At 43.7% G+C, this 22186-nt stretch overlaps 1 protein-coding gene across 1 annotated transcript in view; it reads left to right on the forward strand.

Moving 5' to 3' along the window:
• The window catches only part of peak1 (pseudopodium-enriched atypical kinase 1), a 269483-nt gene that overhangs the window by 232037 nt on the left and 15260 nt on the right, over nucleotides 1-22186 (forward strand). The window contains exons 6-7 of the mRNA XM_084169057.1: nucleotides 3445-3668; nucleotides 20055-20821. Coding sequence (XP_084025183.1) covers nucleotides 3445-3668; nucleotides 20055-20821 — 991 coding nt within the window. The remainder of the gene's footprint in view (nucleotides 1-3444; nucleotides 3669-20054; nucleotides 20822-22186) is intronic.

The following is a 22186-nucleotide window of genomic DNA, read 5'->3' on the forward strand; positions in this document are numbered from 1 at the left end:
CCTCATGAAGCTGATGGAGAGAATGCCAAGCTGATTGAGAGAATTAAATACTTTTTTCCCCATTGAAATGCATTGGGAGGAGCTCATTTAAATATTGTTATAGTTCAAGAAGTATAAATGGTATCAAAAATATTTTCTCAAGCAATCCGAGTTGGGGCACTCTGGACATTTTGAAGTTGGTATCGTGTTAATGGCTTCAACTGTTTAAGCTCTAGAGCATGTTAAAGAAATCAAATAATAACATGCATATGTAAGAAAGCTAGAATTGTGCTTTGCCTTTAGCAAGTACACCTAAATAATGAATATGCAACTTGCCTGTAGATCAGCTGGAACACAGACATTAAAGTGACCTTGCACACATTCAATCTCTGGCCTCTTTGTTGTAAATTATATTTGAAGGTACGTTCCGTCGTTTGGACTCATTGGTGTCCTCAGACCTTCGTCTTCATTTCAGCCCGTGCTGTAATAATAATGGGCAAAGGAAAAATCCCACTTTTACATGCTGTAGTGCATTCAGGGTATTGCCTGCCCAGGACCTCGGTCCTTGTTTGTCAGTCAAAACATTACAACATAGCCTTGACAGTTTCGATGTTGTCATCAGGGCCATCCCACTTTTGACAGTCACAACGACCCGGGTTCATTTCCTAGTCGGACACTAATATCTCATTAAGCTACATAAATAAACTGATCCTTGTTAAATTCCATCCACCTCAACACCCATATTACTGAATGTATGAAGTAGCTCTACGTGTCCTTAATTTGGCATAGCTGAAATAATATAATATTAATAAGAAAGAAAAATGTACTAAAATAGTATAACATATATACAGATCCATTAACTCATAACTTACAGTAACAATTATAATAGACAATCTGCTTGAATATCCTTGACTAGTTTACAAAACATGAGTAATGGTCACACACTCTCTCTTTCACACACTCCCTATTTCACACGCTCCCCCTACGCATGCAGCAGGTTTGCAACATTGTATCATTGCACTACTAGTGTATCATCTGCTTCAACGTTCAATGATCCAAGTGTTCATTATATGGCGTCGTTTTATCTTATTTCTCACCTGCTCAAAGCCTGAGAATCAAAGCCTGTTATTTCTCGTATGGGACTGTGTGGAACCCGGCGGAAAGCTGCAACTTGCGCTCCTCCGTCAACTTTCCACAATCCCTTCTGCACGTAGCGGCACACTCTTCCCTGCAGGACACAGTGGAACGTTACCGATAGCCTTGAATCATCAGGTGGAGAGATGGTGGATAGATAGATGTAATACGTTTCTTCTAACTAATCTAGCAACAACATTCGTAATGTATAGCCTATTAGTTTTGCTCTAGTTACAGGCGAGCCAACGCACAGAACAACATAACGTTAGCTAGCAAACCGTAGCTATAGCTAGCTTGCTTGTTTTATATACGGTTCTTCCACATACCTATTTTGGACCACTTGTCCCTTGTTTTTCTAGCCCCTTCCGATTGATATAGAGTTTTCCCGCATCTCTCAACGCCTTGCGTTGCCTGTCTTTCCATTCCTTTAGCTTAGTTTTTCTTGATAGCAATCAAGTTTTCAAGATATAGGACTTTCAAAAACCAAATTGTAACCTGCCACAGCATCATGATGAAAGTCCTATATCTTGAAAACTTGATTGCTGACATGCCATACATTTTGGGATTGTATCAACAGTGGAGTAATGGAAAAAAATAGATTTTTTGACTGGATTATTCCTTTAAGATTTCTCTCATGGAGATTTTTGTGTCTGGTGTTGTGTGCTTCCAAAGCACTACATACAAGTGCCATATGATCAAACAGCAGACTGGTGATTCAGTCAGATCTTTTTCCATATATCAGTGTGATGTAAGACCTTACATCCTACTCAGCAGCTGCTTGCCCCATCCTCTACAGCCCCTGGTCAAACAACTACAAAGAGAATATCAGCAGATGCAGTCCTCACCACTGACCTTTCAATGCCCCAAGGCATTCACACTGCTGGTGTGACAGGCCCCACCTCCTTCTAATGTAATGTAAACTTAGGTGGGGAATGTGACACAACCTGGGTGAGAGGCACCTTAACAGGAACAGCCCCAGTTACTTTTGGATGTCTGGACTGGCTTTGGTTGGACAAGAAACTGTGGTGGCCAATCAGAATGAAGTATTTAGACTAGTGGGAGCATCGGGCGCTATTTCAGTCAAGTGTTATGAGGTTAAGATTCCCACCTTCAAATGATTGTTGTGCAATTAGAAGTGGCTATAGTGCCTTTTTTGCTTTAACATTTTGACATGACATCCGTTGATTATTGTTTGTTTATCACTGTGCTGTTGAATTAGCATCATCACATGTCCGAAAAATATAGACTGAACATATTTGTTTTTTCATTGACTTGGTAGCAGAGACACTAGCCTGGGTGCCAATCTGTTTTGGGTCTCTTGTCATGTCTGTGGCATCCAGGCTAGGGTGACACCGGCCTCATTCACAAACTCTAGGGAGGTCTGTCACTTCCTCATTATGATGAATACGTGCTACTTATCCCATCCAGCTTGGCTATCAGGAGGCAGGACTGATGTGATGGGGCTCATTCCCTCTTACTGTGCAGTCATATATGTGGGGCATTTCATATCTGTCACCAATAATAGCCATGGTGGTTAAACTTTGGAGAGTTTCATGAGCAAAACCCCTCCATCTACCACAGCCACTGGGTTTGTGTGCAGTATGATGATGTGATGGTCAGGCTGTGTTTGACTCAGAATGTATTAATATACAGTATATTCATCCATATGAGCTAATGTTGCAGTTTTGGCGCAAGTATTTCAACACATTATGAAATTTAGCTTACCATATCAATCCATGCATGGGTTAGTTTTATGAAATACATGTCGATCTCGGTCATCAGATAATAGACAGTGAGCATTTCTTTGATATACAGTGCTCAGGATAAATTAAATTAATCAAATAAATATTTGTAGACATTGCAGTAAAAACACATTCTTATGCATTTTTACACACAAACACACACACATACATCTACAGCGCCGGCAGGGATCTCATTAAAAGATGCTAACGACACATTTAAGTCTAGCACATCCCTATGACACCCTTTTCATCACCCTTACCACAATGCTCCTCTCTTCCTTTCCAACTCCCTCTCTTCCTGTATTCAGCTCTCATGTACCTCCAGAAATGTTCCCCCTTTGCTCCTGACTCTTTGGTTAATCTTCCACACAAGTGGCTTACTGTCCTTTTGTCATTGTTGTGACATGAGCCTACATTTCTCCTATCCCTTTCTAAGCCCCCCTGAAGACAATTAATGTTCACTCATATTAAAACAACACTGCTTCATGTTCCTCAATCTCCGTATAGGAGATGCTAGTGCCATCTCTACTCTGGTACCACCTTTACCCGCTCTCTAAGCTTTGCCATCTCTCTTTCCTTTGCCCTGCAGCCAGGTGCCATGTGATGCCAACATATCCGAGGGGGAGATGCCCACCACCTCCTCCCTACCAGCCAAACTGGAGCTACTGTCCCCTGGGGAGGAGTGTGCCAGCCTGGTTGCCACCCCGGCCTCGGCCAGCGAGAGCAGTCCCAGCCTGGGTGACCCGGAGGAGGAGGATGGCCACTCCCACTCGCCGGCATCCAGCTCCTGCAGTGCCACCTACAGCAACCTGGGTAAGACCTGGCTTCAGCTGGCCATAGGGAGACATGAAAATAGTCCGGGTGGCCATTTGATTAATTGCTCAGCAGTCTTATGGCTCGCGGGTAGAGCTATTAAGGTGCCTTTTGGACCTAGACTTGGCGCTCTGGTACCGCTTGTCTATGACTTGGGTGACTGGTGTCTTTGACAATTTTTTGGGCCTTCCTCTGACACTGCCTAGTATATAGGTCCTGGATGGCAGGAAGCTTGGCCCCAGTGATGTACTGGGCCGTACGCACTACCCTCTGTAGCGCCTTATGGTCGGATGCCGAGCAGTTTCCATACCAGGCGATGATGCAACCGGTCAGGATGCTTTCGATGGTGCAGCTGTAGAACTTTTTGAGGATCTGGGGACCCATGCCAAATATTTTCTGTCTCCTAAGGGGGAAAAGGTGTTGTCATGCCCTCGTCACGACTTTCTTGGTGTGTTTGGACCATGATAGTTTGTTGGTGATGTGGACACGAAGGAACTTAACTCTCGTCCTGATAATCTGTCTGGCCCAGCGGCCTTGTGAATGTTGACCTGTTTAAAGGTCTTGCTCACATTGGCTACGGAGAGCGTGATCACACAGTCGTCCGGAACAGCTGGTGCTCTCATGCATGCTTCAGTGTTGCTTGACTCAAAGCGAGCATAAAAGGCATTTACCCCGTCTGGTAGGCGCGCGTCACTGGTCAGCTCGCGGCTGGGTTTCTCTTTGTAGTCCGTAATAGTTTGCAAGCCCTGCCACATCCGACGAGCGTCAGAGCCGGTGTAGTAGGATTCAATCTTAGTCCTGTATTGACGCTTTGCCTGTTTGATGGTTCGTCTGAGGGCATAGCGGGATTTCTTATAAGCCTCTGGATTAGTGTCCCGCTCCTTGAAAGCGGCAGCTCTAGCCTTTAGCTCGGTGCTGATGTTGCCTGTAATCCATGGCTTCTGGTTGGGATATGTACGTACGGTCACTGTGGGGACGACGTCGTCGATGCACTTATTGATGAAGCCGGTGACTGAGGTGGTATACTCCTCAATGCCATTGGATGAATCCAGGAACATATTCCAGTCTGTGCTAGCAAAACAGTCCTGTAGCATAGCATCCACGTCATCTTACCACTTCCGTATTGAGTGAGTCACTGGTACACTGGTACGTAGTCCCCTGTAGCTCATTTGGTAGAACATGGCGCTTGCAACGCCAGGGTTGTGGGTTTGTTTCCCACGGGGGGACAGTATGAAAATGTATGCACTCACTAACTGTAAGTCGCTCTGGATAAGAGCGTCTGCTAAATGACTAAAATGTACATGTAAAATGTACTTCCTGCTTTAGTTTTTGCTTGTAAGCAGGAATCAGGAGGATAGAATTATGGTCAGATTTGCCAAATGGAGGGCGAGGCAGAGCTTTGTACATGTCTCTGTGTGTGGAGTAAAGGTGGTCTAGAGTTTTTGTTTTTCTTCCTCTGGTTGCACATATGACATGCTGGTAGAAATGAGGTAAAGCTGATTTAAGTTTGCCTGCATTAAAGTCCCCGGCCACTAGGAGCGCCGCTTCTGGATGAGTAATGTCTTGTTTGCTTATGGCCTTATACAGCTCTTTGAGTGTGGTCTTAGTGCCAGCATCGGTTTGGGGTGGTAAATAGACGGCTACGAAAAATATAGATGAAACATTTCTTGGTAGATAGTGTAGTCTACAGCTTATCATTACATTTTTTACATTTTACATTTTAGTCATTTAGCAGACGCTCTTATCCAGAGCGACTTACAGGAGCAATTAGGGTTAAGTGCCTTGCTCAAGGGCACATTGACAGATTTTTCACCTAGTCGGCTCGGGGATTAGAACCAGCGACCTTTCGGTTACTGGCACAACGCTTTTAACCACTAAGCTACCTGCCGCCCCCTCATGAGGTACTCTACCTCAGGCGAGCAATACCTTGATACTACCTTAATATTAGACATCGCACACCAACTGTTATTGACAAATAGACACACACCCCCACCCCTCGTCTTACCGGATGTAGCTGTTCTGTCCTGCCGATGCACGGAAAACCCAGCCAACTGTATATTATCCGTGTCTTCTTTCAGCCACGACGCGGTGAAACATAAGACATTACAGTTTTTAATGTCCCGTTGGTAGGATAGTCTTGAACGGAACTCATCCAGTTTATTCTCCAGTGACTGCACATTGGCCAATAGAACGGATGGTAGAGGTGGGTTACCCACTCGCCGACGAATTCTCACAAGGCACCCAGATCTCCACTCCCTGTATTTCCTTATTTTCTTAATGCAAATGACGGGGATTTGGGCCTTGTCCGGGAGCATCATTATATCCTTTGCGTCAGACTCATTAAAGACAACATTTTTGTCCAGGTCGAGGTGAGTAATCGCTGTTCTGATATCCAGAATCGATCTTCGGTCATAACAAACAATGCGAAAAAACACACAAAATAGCATAATTGGTTAGGAGCCCGTAAAGCGGCAGCCATCCTTCTTTTTATATGGTCATATAATGTGATTGATAATGACAGAGTTACAGTAGGATAGGGACCAGTGGTGTATTCACTAGGAACCAAACAGAAGGAAACAGGCTGAAACAAGGAGAGACCTAGCCGAACATGTCCAATAAGAAACACAAGTTTTCAATGCACCTGTTTACACGGTTTGCACTTATGAATACACCTCAGGGAGATCTATTTAAACAAAATACAAAATCTACTCAATCATTTCAGACTGGCTCTGAAAGTCATGATGCTAGTTTTTCCATGCCAAACTATACTGTGAATCTATGATAATATAATATACAGTGGGGGAAAAAAGTATTTAGTCAGCCACCAATTGTGCAAGTTCTCCCACTTAAAAAGATGAGAGAGGCCTGTAATTTTCATCATAGGTACACGTCAACTATGACAGACAAAATGAGAAAAAAAATCCAGAAAATCACATTGTAGGATTTTTAATGAATTTATTTGCAAATTATGGTGGAAAATAAGTATTTGGTCAATAACAAAAGTTTCTCAATACTTTGTTATATACCCTTTGTTGGCAATGACACAGGTTAAACGTTTTCTGTAAGGTTTTCACACACTGTGGCTGGTATTTGGGCCCATTCCTCCATGCAGATCTCCTCTAGAGCAGTGATGTTTTGGGGCTGTCGCTGGGCAACACGTACTTTCAACTCCCTCCAAAGATTTTCTATGGGGTTGAGATCTGGAGACTGGCTAGGCCACTCCAGGACCTTGAAATGCTTCTTACGAAGCCACTCCTTCGTTGCCCGGGCGGTGTGTTTGGGATCATTGTCATGCTGAAAGACCCAGCCACGTTTCATCTTCAATGCCCTTGCTGATGGAAGGAGGTTTTCACTCAAAATCTCACAATACATGGCCCCATTCATTCTTTCCTTTACACGGATCAGTCGTCCTGGTCCCTTTGCAGAAAAACAGCCCCAAAGAATGATGTTTCCACCCCCATGCTTCACAGTAGGTATGGTGTTCTTTGGATGCAACTCAGCATTCTTTGTCCTCCAAACACGACGAGTTGAGTTTTTACCAAAAAGTTCTATTTTGGTTTCATCTGACCATATGACATTCTCCCAATCCTCTTCTGGATCATCCAAATGCACTCTAGCAAACTTCAGACGGGCCTGGACATGTACTGGCTTAAGCAGGGGGACACGTCTGGCACTGCAGGATTTGAGTCCCTGGCGGCGTAGTGGCGCAGTGGTCTAAGGCACTGCATCGCAGTGCTAGCTGTGCCACTAGAGATCCTGGTTCAAATCCAGGCTCTGTCGTAGCCGGCCGCGACCGGGAGACCCATGGGGCGGCGCACAATTGGCCCAGCGTCGTCCAGGGTAGGGGAGGGAATGGCCGGCAGGGATGTAGCTCAGTTGGTAGAGCATGGAATTTGCAACGCCAGGATTGTGGGTTCAATTCCAGTATAAAAAATAAAAATGTATGCACTCACTAACTGTAAGTCGCTCTGGATAAGAGCGTCTGCTAAATGACTAAAATGTAAAAAATGTAAATGTAGTGTGTTACTGATGGTAGGCTTTGTTACTTTGGTCCCAGCTCTCTGCAGGTCATTCACTAGGTCCCCCCGTGTGGTTCTGGGATTTTTGCTCACCGTTCTTGTGATCATTTTGACCCCACGGGGTGAGATCTTGCGTGGAGCCCCAGATCGAGGGAGATTATCAGTGGTCAGTGACTGTTTGAGGTTGTGGACAGGTGTCTTTTATACTGATAACAAGTTCAAACAGGTGCCATTAATACAGGTAACGAGTGGAGGACAAAGGAGCCTCTTAAAGAATAAGTTACAGGTCTGTGAGAGCCAGAAATCTTGCTTGTTTGTAGGTGACCAAATACTTATTTTCCACCATCATTTGCAAATAAATTCATAAAAATTCCTACAATGTGATTTTCTGGAGAAAAAAAATCTCAATTTGTCTGTCATAGTTGACGTGTACCTATGATGAAAATTACAGGCCTCTCTCATCTTTTTAAGTGGGAGAACTTGCACAATTGGTGGCTGAATAAATACTTTTTTTCCCCACTGTATTCACCAACTTGCCTTGGGCAAGTTGCTATTACCTCAGTTGGATGATGAAAATGTTAATGATTTGTTGTGTGTTTTTGTGCATAGCACTTGATACATATGCTAGCGATCAGCGGAGACAACATGTTGAATGTCAAATGAAAACCTGCAATTTAACTATATTATTTCCCCAAAAATTGACACTTTACTTTCCTCCCACTCTTTGCAGATGTTGCTAATAATAAGCTATACAAGGGAATTTCATATCACAGAAAGATGAAATCAACAAAGCGTACATTCCAAACATAATAAGTTACCTTTTAACTCCTGTACTGTACATGCAATAAATTGAGTTGTCCTACATTTCCTGTACCATCCCATTGAACCCTGCGTGTATGTTGAGATCTGTAATACACTATACAGTTCCTTCATAAAGTATTCAGACCCTTTTACTTTTTCCACATTTTGTTACGTTACAGCCTAAAATTGATTAAATAAAACAAATTCCTCCGAAATTTACACAGAATATCCCATAATGACGAAGCGAAAACAGGTTTTTAGAAATGATAGCAAATTTATAAAAAATAAAAACCAGAAATACCTTATTTACATAAGTATTCAGACCCTTTGCTATGAGATTAGAAATTGAGCTCAGGTGCATCCTATTTCCATTGATCATCCTTGAGATTTCTACAACTTGATTGGAGTCAACCTGTGGTAAATTAAATGTATTGGACATGATTTGGAAAGGCACACACCTTTCTATATAAGGTCCCACAGTTGACAGTGCATGTCAGAGCAAAAACCAAGCCATGAGGTCAAAGGAATTGTCCGTAGAGCTCCGAGACAGGATTGTGTCGAGGCACGGATCTGGGGAAGGGTACCAAAACATTTCTGCAGCATTGAAGGTCCCCAAGAACACAGTGGCATCCATCAATCTTAAATGGATGAAATTTGGAACCACCAAAACTCTTCCTAGAGCTGGCCACCCGGCCAAACTGAGCAATCGGGGGAGAGAGGCTTTGGTCAGGGAGGTGACCAAGAATCCGATGATCACTCTGACAGAGCTCCAGAGTTCCTCTGTGGAGATGGGGGAACCTTCCAGAAGGACAATCATATCTGCAGCACTCCACCAATCAGGCCTTTATGGTAAAGTGGCCTGACGGAAGCCACTCCTCAGTAAAAAAGGCACCTAAAGACTCTCAGACCATGAGAAACAAGATTCTCTGGTCTGATGAAACCAAGATTGAATTATTTGGCCTGAATGCCAAGCGTCACATCTGTGGGGATGTATTTCAGCGGCAGGGACTGGCAGACTAGTCAGGATTGAGGCAAAGATGAACGGAGCAAAGTATAGAGAGATCCTTGATGAAAACCTGCTCCAGAGCACTCAGGACCTCAGACTGGGGCGAAGGTTCACCTTCCAACAGGACAACGACCCTAAGCACACAGCCAAGACAACGCAGGAGTGAAGTCTCTGAATGTCCTTGACTGGCCCAGCCAGAGCCCAGACAAACATCTCTGGAGAGACCTGAAAATAGCTGTGCAGCAACGCTCCCCATCCAACCTGACAGAGCTTGAGAGGATCTGCAGAGAAGAATGGGAGAAACTCCCCAAATACAGGCGTGCCAAGCTTGTAGACTTGATGCTGTAATCGCTGCCAAAGCTGCATCAACAAAGCACTGAGTAAAGGTTCTGAATACTTATGTAAATGTAATATTTCAGTGTGTTATTTTTAATAAATTAGCAAAAAATGTCTAAAAACCTGTTTTTGCTTTGTCATTATGGGGTATTGTGTGTAGATTGATGGGGGGGGGGGACAGATTCATCGATTTTAGAATGAGGCTGTAACGTAACAAAATGTGAAAAAAGTCAAGGGGTCTGAATACTTTCCGAATGCAATGTATATACAAAAGTATGTGCACCTTCAAATTAGTGTATTCGGCTATTTCAGCCACACCCATTGCTGACAGGTGTATAATATCGAGCACACAGCCATGCAATCTCCATAGAAACATTGGCAGTAGAATGGCCTTACTGAAAAGCTCAGTGACTTGCAACGTCATAGTATGCCACCTTTCCAACAAGTCAGTTCGTCAAATTTCTGCCCTGCTAGAGCTGCCCCGGTCAACTGTAAGTGCTGTTATTGTGAAGTGGAAACGTCTAGGAGCAACAATGGCTCAGCCGCGAAGTGGTAAGTTACACAAGCTCACAGAACGGGACCGCCGAGTCCCGAAGCACGTAAAAATAGTCTGTCCTCGGTTGCAACACTCACTACCAAGTTCCAAACTGCCTCTGGAAGTAACGTCAGCACAATAACTGTTAATCGGGAGCTTCATGAAATGGGTTTCCATGGCTGAGCAGCCACACACAAGCCTAAGATCACAATGCGCAATGCCAAACATTGGCTGGAGTTGTGTAAAGCTCGCCGCCATTGGACTCTGGAGCAGTGGAAACGCATTCTCTGGAGTGATGAATCACGCTTTACCATCTGACAGTCCGACGGACTAATCTGGGTTTGGCGGATGACAGGAGAACGCTACCTGCCCCAATGCATAGTGCCAACAGTAAAGTTTGGTGGAGGAGGAATAATGGTTTGGGGCTGTTTTTCATGGTTTGGGCTAAGCCCCTTAGTTCCAGTGAAGAGAAATCTTAATGCTACAGCATACAATTACATTCTAGACGATTCTGTGCTTCCAACTTTGTGGCAACAGTTTGGTGAAGGCCCTTTCCTGTTTCAGCATGACAATGCCCCCGTGCACAAAGTGAGGTCCATACAAAAATGTTTTGTCGAGATTGATGTGGAAGAACAGAGCCCTGACCTCAACCCCATTGAACACCTTTGGAATGGATTGGAACGGCGACTGCGAGCCAGGCCTAATCGCCCAACATCAGTGCCCGACCTCACTAATGCTCTTGTGGCTGAATTGGAAGCAAGTCCCCGCAGCAATGTTCCAACATCTAGTGGAAAGCCTTCCCCGAAGAGTGGAGACTGTTATAGCAGAAAAGGGGGGGGACCAACGCCATAATAATGCCAATGAATTTGGAATTAGATGTTCGACGAACAGGCGTCTACATACTTTTGGTCATGTAGTGTATCTTACTGGCTCTCTCTCTGACCACTTCCCTGTCACTGTGCTTTGTATTGAAGCCTGCTGGATCACTCATCAAAGGCTATTGCTCAGCAATGCGCAGCGGAAGTTACATTTCAGGACTGCGCCCCTGTTAGGGCTGGTTGACTCGGAGTGACTGATCCATTACATATTCCTCATCATCACTTGCATATCAGATCAGAACCTTGTAGAGAAGATGTCGATGTAATGACATGCACATTACAGCTCTTTAGAGTTGCTGTTTGAAGGCAGTTGGGAAGCCCGGATCGGTCGCCCAAATGGAGAGCGCGGTCGCTTTGATCATGAAGGACTGCTGCGTGAGAGGCTTTCAGATCATCAGGGCTCTGTGTGTGTGTGTGTGGATGGCTCTCATCGCTGTCAAGTGGTATGTGTGTGTGAGGCAGTGGTGTGTGTCATGAAAGTGCAGTGGCGTGTGTCCTGAAAGTGATGAAAGCGCTCTGTGTGACTAAATGATGAGCACCTAGTTACATCCTGCTCCAACTAACAGCTAATGAGGGAGAGAGGGAGAGTGTACGTGTTAGTTAGTGAGAATGTGAGATGACGGAGAAGGAACGATCAAGTTTATTTTTCTCTTGCTGTAGGTAAGTTGACTGAGTGATTTTCTGTCCGTCAACTGCACTGATCAGAAAACAGGATAGGTGATAGATGGGTGCAAGCAAAATGAATGGAAGCCTTTCTTGAATTTGCTTTCATATTTATTTAACCTTTATTTAACCAGGAAAGACCTTTGAAGTTAGAAACCTATTTTGTGAGGGCAGCCTGGCATGTGACTTCAGTGCAGTCCAATTTGAATATTGAGATGGGAACAGATGAGGGGGATTGTGTTGAACTGTGCTGGCCTATGCCATGTCATACTGTGCTATGTTCGGCAGACATTGGCTGTATAGGGCTACGCTGGGCTGTGCTGAACTGTGCTGACCCATGCCATACCATGCATGCTATGATATGCCCTGAATGAGCAGTCCAGAAATCTTACACTTTCAAAGGAAATGGATAGGGCTCTTTCTTTTTGAAATTCCTGCCTCCTGTTCTGTGTCTCTGAAGTTGAAAGAATGACATTGATTCTCTCTTCCCCCAAACACGCACACATGCACACGCACTTTCTTACACACTCGCACACACCCTCCCCTTTCTATCAAAATGAGAAGCAGAATAAGAAGTAGAGCAGGGGCGTCCTGCCTGTTGGCATGAGTGTCGCAGCAGGAATTTTCAGGGAGGCGAACAGGGAGAGCACACCCCTCGCTGTCCCACTGAGCCCGGCTTTCTTGCTCTTCTTCTTCTCACAACTTTGACTCAGCGATATTAGCAGGATCGAGGTAGGGAGTTCTCTTTCTTCTCATTTTATATTTTTGTGTTTTTGATTCATTATTTCTCTCTCATTCGAACTCCCCACCCTCCTCATCCCTCCACCTCTCCTACTCACTCCTCATCTCTCATTCCTTTACCTTCCTCCTCTTCTCTGCTGCTCACCTCTTCTCTCTCTTCCACCACCACTCCTCTCTCACCCTCTCCTCCTCTCTTACCCTCTCCTCTCCACACATCACCTTCTCCTCCTCTCTCACCCTCTCCTCTCTCACCCTCTCCTCTCTCCTCCTCTCTCCTGTCTATCTCTCTACTCCTCTTTCATTATCACCTACTCTCTTTTTTTCTATCTACACTCTCCACTCCTCTCCCCTCCTCTCCTTGATATATTGATATATATATCTCTCAGTAGCCAAGCAATGACAAAGCGTGCCAGTATTGTGGTTGGTTATGGAAAGAGACTGGGTTATCACTTTGCAATGGTGATTAGCCAAAGTTAAAACCTCTCTGCTGCACAGCATTTGTCTCCTCCTGTAGAAACCAGTGTGCCTCGTAGAATAGAAGGGACATTTTATTTGCTCAGATTGTATTACTACCTAGAGCCGAAAAGACTGTGTTATTGGGTTGTTAATTGGATTCGTTCCGACATTTCTTTATAAAAAAGATTTTGGGGAGAGGAATTATTTGTGTACTTGTTTGACATTTTACTGTGTTGTTAGGAGCTAGTAACGTAAGCATTTTGCTGTGTCCGCTATAACATCTGCTAAACTGTGTACGCGACCAATACAACATTATAAAAACACAAAAACGTATGTAGTGTCCTACACACTAATATTACCCCTCTATGGAAAGATGAGACTCTCACGAACACGATGGTGTTCGAAAAATGAATGGAAGTGAATAGGGCATTTCCACGTCAAAGGTATACATGTCATTACACGCAAAACATGTTTTATTTCCTGAGCTTTCTTATATCTCTCAGATATACGACAGACACTTCAAAACATACTTCCTTTTGATTTATTTTTTGACTATCTGTTTTTCCATGGATGAATCTGTTATTCCATGTGTTTCTATGGGCTAATAGCAGTAAGGACAATTTCAATGTTTCATCAAATAATAAAAAGTATACCTACATGGGTCCTACAATTCTAAATCAAATAGCTAAATGATCCTTGGTATGACCATCTTAAAACAATTCCATATGTTAGGTCAGTGGAAACCCAGCCCGGGCCCTTAGACTCTTATAGAATTATCGATCAAAATACTGTTGAGCTTCTGTTGTGCATTGATTATGGGCACTGTAGCATCTCAGTAATCAATTCTCATGCAGTGGGAAGTTGAAAAATACTCTGCAAAAAGGCTTCATGCATTTTGGAGTCACTTTTATTGTAAATAAGAATATAATATGTTTCTAAACACTTCTACATTAATGTGGATGCTACCATGATTATGTATAAACAGGAATTAATCGTTAATAATGATGAGTGAGAAAGTTACGGATGCATAAATATACCCCCCAAAAAAATATTATTGTTAAGGGTGAGAGGTCAAGACATCAGTCAGGAAGTTAAAGCTTGGTCGCAAATGGGTCTTCCAAATGAACAATGACCCCAAGCATACTTCCAAAGTTGTGGCAAAATGACTTAAGGACAACAAAGTCAAGGTATTGGAGTGGCCATCACAAAGCCCTGACCTCAATCCTATAGAAAATGTGTGGGCATAACTAAAAAAGTGTGTGCGATAAAGGAGACCTACAAACTTGACTCAGTTACACCAGCTCTGTCAGGAGGAATGGGCCAAAATTCACCCAACTTATTGTGGGAAGCTTGTGGAAGGCTACCCGAAACGTTTGACCCAAGTGAAACAATTTAAAGGAAATCGACCGTGAAGGCCTGATTCACACAGTCCCCTCTGAACAGTTGATATTGAGATGTGTCTGTGACTTGAACTCTGTGTAGCATTTATTTGGGCTGCAATTTCTGAGGCTGGTAACTGTAATGAACGTATCCTCTGCAGCAGAGGTAACTCTGGGTCTTCCATTTCCCATGTGACCATGACCGCTGAGTCAAAAGGCCTAGTTAGTTGGCTCCGTCCTGGTACCTAACTCTCCAAGACACTTACGTAACGATTAAAGATGCCTTTCTGTAACGATTCCACACGCAAATAGCCATTTGAAGCTATGACGTTGCTTTTTAATGTTTAATGTCAGAGTGGATGGTCCAGCCACCTTTTAATGTATACAAACAGCATATGGGCAGTGGGCATGTCATTAACTTTTAACATTGCCATAGGGTTGGGTCATTTGAAAATGTCTACGGTACTTAGAGCCTTTGAGAGTGGTGTTCTGACTGCGGAGATCATACGTTCACCCACACCGTGTCTAAGTACCGCAAAAATCTCCAATTTGGACTCCAGACCAAAGGACACATTTCCACCGGTCTAATGCCCATTACTTGTGTTTCTTGGCCCAAGCAGGTCTCTTCTTCTTATTGGTGTCCTTTAGTAGTGGTTTCTTTGCAGCAATTCGACCATGAAGGCCTGATTCACGCAGTCTCCTCTGAACAGTTGATGTTGAGATGTGTCTTTTATTAGAACACTGTGAAGCATTTATTTGGGCTGCAATTTCTGAGGCTGGTAACTGTAATGAACGTATCCTCTGCAGCAGAGGTAACTCTGGGTCTTCCATTCCTGTGGCGGTCCTCATGAGAGCCAGTTTCATCATAGCGCTTGATGGTTTTTGCAACTGCACTTGAAAAAACTTTCAAAGTTCTTGAAATCTTCCGTATTGACTGACCTTCATGTCTTAAAGTAATGATGGACTGTCGTTTATTCTTGCTTATTTGAGCTGTTCTTGCCATAATATGGACTTGGTATTTTACCAAATCTTCTGTATACCCCCCCCCCCCCCCCCCCCCCGTCATAACACAACTGATTGACTCAAGAAGGAAAGAAATTCCACAAATTAACTTTTAAGAAGGCACACCTGTTAATTTAAATGCATTCCAGGTGACTACCTCATGAAGCTGGTTGAGAGAATGCCAAGAGTGTGCAAAGTTGTCATCAAGGCAAAGGGTGGCTATTTGAAGAATCTCAAATAGAGAAAACAAATTGGGTTACTACATGATTCCATATGTGTTATTTCATAGTTTTGATGTCTTCACTATTATTCTACAATGTTCAAAATAGTAACAAATAAAGAAAAACCCTTGAATGAGTAGGTGTGTCCAAACTTTTGACTGGTAGTGTATATTACATTAGTTTTATGATATGGAAATGTGAAGTGCACATTTGGACTCGCAGGTGTTTCGGCTTGCTTGTATGACATCAAAGCGGTATTTATTATAATCCTCAACGTCTCATCTTTCAAAATACATCGACTCTCCTTTATTTACAGCATTTCTCTCACTCTGACATCAAAACATTTGCAAAAAAAGTTGGCCAATTAACGGGAGCGATGGGGGCAACTTCTTGTCACGTGCGGTGCTCAAGTTCAGAACCGCTGTCAGTCAATTCCAATACTACGCTGTGAAGCGGACACCTTGAGCTCTGATGTCATGTATAGCATATTACTGTACAGCCATTGCCTTCCAATTTAGGCGTTTATCAGTGTCCAAATCTGCCATTTTCAACCCGAATGAGGGTATGAGTGTAAAGAGTTAATGTTCATAGACATATTCTTATTAACAATAAAATGGACTCCTAAATGACACAATACATTATTTACCATTCATTTCTATTGGACACAACATAATCTGAAACACAACCAAAACAAACTGCAAATGGGTGCTACTGTAGGAATATGGGACCAAAATACTAAATGTTTGACTACTTTAATACACTATAAGTGAATTTGTCCAAATACTTATGACACATTCAAATGGGGGGAATAGAAAAATAAATATGTTTTCATTTCTAAATGGTAAAACAGATATGCATGAAAATACCCTCAAATAAAAGTTTTTAAAAAACTAATTTTTATTGACCACATTTTCTCCACTATTTCGTGATATCCAATTGGTAGTTAAGACCTTGTCTCGTCACTGCAATGGGCTCAGGAGAGGCGAAGGGAGAGGCGAAGGTCGAGACATGCGTCCTCCGAAACATGACTGCTCAGACCTCTGCGCCACTCGGGAGGCCCCACTCCTCATATGTATTTTTTTTAACCTCAATTCCAAAATGCTGGAGTATAGCGCCAAATTACAAGTTTTAGCTTCACTGTCTAAATAAATATGTATGGGAGTGTATATTTAAAAAAAAAGCTTTTGCAGAAATTATGCCACGTTTGGATTTATAAAGGAAATTAAACGCAATTAGCCTTTAATCCAGGGTAGATTTGTAGAGGATTTGGACTGCAGCTTTTCCCATGTGACCATGACCGCTGAGTCAAAAGGCCTAGTTAGTTGGCTCTGTCCTGGTACCTAACTCTCCAAGACACTTACGTAACGATTAAAGATGCCTTTCTGTAACGATTCCACACGCAAATAGCCATTTGAAGCTATGACGTTGCTTTTTAATGTTTAATGTCAGAGTGGATGGTCCAGCCACCTTTTAATGTATACAAACAGCATATGGGCAGTGGGCATATCATTAACTTTTAACATTGCCATAGGGTTGGGTCATTTGAAAATGTCTACGGTACTTAGAGCCTTTGAGAGTGGTGTTCTGACTGCGGAGATCATACGTTCACCCACACCGTGTCTAAGTACCGCAAAAATCTCCAATTTGGACTCCAGACCAAAGGACACATTTCCACCGGTCTAATGCCCATTACTTGTGTTTCTTGGCCCAAGCAGGTCTCTTCTTCTTATTGGTGTCCTTTAGTAGTGGTTTCTTTGCAGCAATTCGACCATGAAGGCCTGATTCATGCAGTCTCCTCTGAACAGTTGATGTTGAGATGTGTCTTTTATTAGAACACTGTGAAGCATTTATTTGGGCTGCAATTTCTGAGGCTGGTAACTCTAATGAACTTATCGTCTGCAGCAGAGGTATCTCTGGGTCTTCCATTCCTGTGGCGGTCCTCATGAGAGCCAGTTTCATGATAGTGCTTGATGGTTTATGTGGCACTTGAAGAAACTTTCAAAGTTCTTGAAACTTTCCGTATTGACTGACTTTCATGTCTTAAAATAATGATGGACTGTCGTTTCTCTTTGCTTATTTGAGCTGTTCTTGCCATAATACGGACTTGGTCTATCTTCTGTATACCCCCCCTACCTTGTCACAACACAACTGATTGGCTCAAACGCATTAAGAAGGAAATACATTCCTTTTAAGAAGGCACACCTGTTCATTGAAATGCATTCCAGGTGACTACCTCATGAAGCTGGTTGAGAGAATGACAAGATTGTGCAAAGCTGTCATCAAGGCAAAGGATGGCTATTTGAAGAATCTCAAATATATTTTGATTTGTTTAACACTTTTTTGGTTACTACATGATTCCATATGTGTTATTTCATAGTTTTGATGTCTTTTGATTATTCTACAATGTAAAAATAAAGAAAAACCCTTGAATGAGTAGATGTGTCCTTTTAACTGGTAGTGTATATATGTGTATGCTTTGTACTACCCTCTGGAGTAATGTCCATTGCCATTGCCTTCTCAAGCCATCCATAAAACAATCCAATCTAGAATCTATTACCCGGATGCTTGGATCCATTTAAGATTGTCGTAACTGTTAAGTCCTGCAGTGTGAGAAGACGAGCATGGCGAGGGTGAAAATATATCACAGTCTGATGCACACACACTTTAATTTAACACACACATCACGTACCAGATCTGCATGCACTGTTACAGCACTGCAAGTGTTAGCCTACACCACCCTCGCACACTCTCACATGCACCATCACACAGACCCACAAACACACACACTCACTCACATTCTCCTTCAAATTCACACATGCATACACACACAAACACACACACACACACACACACACACAGACACACACACACACACACACACACACACACACAGACACACACACACACACACACACACCAGTGATTCATATAGCTAGGCTTGGGCAATAGCAGAGCAGTCCCTCCTGAGTTTGTGATGTAGACTCTCCAAGAAGCAGAAGCATCATGTCACCTTGCAGCTGGAGAGCCCAGTGCTATAGGCCTAAATCTATATATAGGTCACTTACAGCCATTTTCACTTTTGGCCTAGTACAGTGTCAATAGCACATATTTGTTCCAGCCCAGCGCACCTGATTCAACTTATCAAATGCTCAGTGTTTAACTTAGTTTAATCATATGGGTTAGTGCTGGGCTAAAACAAAAATATGCAGCCCCTGGGGGGTCCTCCAGGAACTGATTGAAACACTGCTACTGTACATTGATCCGAAAATCGTTGGTGTGTGTGTGTACACGTTTCAGGAGGTTTTTCCAAGTGAAAGTAGCAGCAAGAGCATTAGTGGCAGGGTCATTCATACATGTGGATTAGGCTAATGATTGTTTTCTTTAGCGGGGAAATGTTAAATACTCTTATTTTCCTATTTTATGTTAAGTGCCTCTCATTTCTATCTGATCCTCATTACTCCATATATTGGTTCTTAGACAAGATGATGGATACAGGCCACCCAGTCTTGGACAGATTCTTGCACATGAGTGAAAGAAGGCTTTATTCCCTTCAGGCGATATTCCGATTTTTGGTAGCCTATTTAGCATTTAAATGATAAAGCAGCCAAGAGTATTTTGGATTGGTGTATACTAACATATGTTTTCAGTTTTAACATCAGGAAATCTCATGCAGTGTTTAATGAAATGAAATTCCAGGCCTAACCAAAAGGTCCAAGGAAGATGAGAAGGGATTCAGAACAAGGACTAGCCTACAACTTGTTTTTCTTCTTTTTTTACAGTTCCCTGAAGTGTTTGCATCAAAGTCTACAATACACTTTCTCCGATGAGTGACACAATTGTTATTCTTAATGCTGTTTAATTCCCGTCACTCAAGCTGTGTGAGTTTTCTGTGGTCCTTTTCACCCTGACTGTGGACCCCCACCAAACCCCCACTCTGGAGAAAAGCTTGAGGGATCTAGGGATTTCTGCCATGGTGGACAAAATTAGGGCACTGTTAACTAAAGCCTGCTGACAAAATCACTTTCCAAGTGCCTCCTTAAGCCTCCCTGAAAACCACTTGAGGAGAGATTTATTTTCGAACCACATGGCAGCTAGTTGGACATACTTACTACCAGCTGTTCTGTTCTGGTTGGTGTCCTGAATTTGCCCCAGGACCTATCGCAGGGAGGAACTAGGCAGCATATGTAGCTACTGTACATAAGAACTAAAGTATGAGAATACAGTCAGAAATAAGGTTGTCAATGTCTTAGGTTCTCTATACAGGGGAAACCTTTGACTCAATGACTTGGTGATGATGAACTGTTGATGTTTGAAACGTGGGTTGTTGTAATCTCTCTTTCCTTTCGCAGGTCAATCCAGAGCCAACATGATCCCGCTGAAGCACCCACGGAACATCAAGGCTTCGGACGACACCGTGGCCGACTTGGACGAAGAGGCCTCCAAAGCCACTCCGCCCCCGCTGCCCAAGAAGTCGGTAGCCCGCCCCAGCACCGAGACCTCCAGCCTGGGAAAGGAGCTGCCGCTGAGGCCCAAGCGTGAGGCGAAACCCGGGGGTACCAACCTGAGCGTGGCCAACCCCCTGTATGACATGGACTCCACGTGGGAGACGGGCAGCCATAGCTCCTCGCTCAGCTCCGAGGCCCGCCTTCATGACCAGGAGAGTGGGGACTCCCTGGAGAGACCAGTGGTAGCTGTCAACAAGGGCCGAGGGGCCAACAGCCTGTCGTGCCTGGCCTCGGCACCCTGCGCCACCACGGGGAGGGAGCGGCGGGGCTGCCACAGTGCAGAGTCCCTGGCGGGCAAGGCCCGGACCACGGGCAGGGGGGATGGGGGTGGAGGGAGCAGCAAGCCCCAGAGGCATGCCCTCTACAAGGGCATGGACAGCTGGGAGGAGGTGGTGGGTCGCATCCGGGGGCTGCACACGGACACGCTGAGGAAGCTGGCAGGGAAGTGCGAGGACCGCTTCATGGCCGGGCAGAAGGACCACCTGCGCTTTGGCACGGACAGCTGGTCGCACTTCAGGCTGACCACAGGGAAGCCCTGCTGCGAAGCCGGAGACTCTGTTTACTACACTGCCTCCTACGCCAAGGATCCGTTGGTCAACTACGCCATCAAGGTATGACCAAAAGGTTTCAAAAGGAGGCCTTTGCACTCTAATAAAATAATTTCATATTTCTGGGTGATTTATATTAAGATCAAAATAAATATTGTGACATCTCTTTGAGATTCAAGAGAGCAGCTATCTTTAATAAATTGTTCACCAAATGTATATATATATATTTTTTAATCTTCACTTATTCATGAAAAGTCTTCTAAATAATCTAGTTTAAACCTGTTGGGCACCGAGTCCAGCGTGTCTCTTGGAAGTCGCCAGCTCTGTCCTCTCTCAACCACCCTCCCTCTGAAGTCAGAATTTCTTAGCTTAGAAAATAAAATATTACCAAGGGCACCATTTTATTATAGTAACTATCACATAGCACTCAGTGAAAGACATGTTCCGGAACTTTGGCAACTAGTAAGTATTTTTTAAACCTCCCGCTTTGATCTGAATGTGTCAATGTGTAGTTCATACATGCATAATCTATACTGAACAAAAATATAAACGCAACATGCAACAATTTCAACGATTTTACTGAGTTACGGTTCATATAGGGAAATCAGTCAATTGAAATAAATTAGTTAGGCCCTAATCTATAGATTTCACATGACTGGGCAGGGGCGCAGCCATGGGGGGACCTGTGAGGGCATAGGCTCACCCACTTGGGAGCCAGGCCCATCCACTGGGGAGCCAGGCCCAGCCAATCAGAATGAGTTTTTCCCCACAAAAGGGCTTTATTACAGACAGAAATACTCCTCAGTTTCATCAGCTGTCCGGGTGGCTGGTCTCAGACGATCCCACAGGTGAAGAAGCCGGATGTGGAGGTCCTAGGCTGGCATGGTTACAAGTGGTCTGCGGTTGTGAGGCCGGTTGGACGTATTGCTAAATTCTCTAAAATGATGTTGGAGGCAGCTTATGGTAAAGAAATTAACATTCAATTATCTGGCAACAGCTCAGGTGGACATTCCTGCAGTCAGCATGCCAATTGCACGCTCCCTCAAAACTTGAGGCATCTGTGACAAAACTGCACATTTTAGTGGCATTTATTGTCCCCAGCAAAAGGTGTACCTGTGTAATGATCATGCTGTTTAGTCAGCTTCTTGTTTAGTCAGGTGGATGGATTATCTTGGCAAAGGAGAAATGTTCACTAACAGGGATGTAAACTAATTTGTGCACAACATTTGAGAGAAATAAGCTTTTTGTGCTTATGGAAAAATTCTGGGATCTTTTATTTCAGCTCATGAAACATGGGACCAAAACTTTACGTTACGTTTACATCCAGTAGAGCAGTGTTTCCCAAACTTGGTCCTCGGGACCCCAAGGGGTGCACATTTTAGTTTTTGCCCTAACACTACACATCTGATTCAAATTATCCCAGATGAT

This window comes from Coregonus lavaretus (genome assembly GCF_964263955.1).
Source record: "Coregonus lavaretus genome assembly, chromosome: 9".
NCBI classification, from domain to species: Eukaryota; Metazoa; Chordata; class Actinopteri; order Salmoniformes; family Salmonidae; genus Coregonus; species Coregonus lavaretus.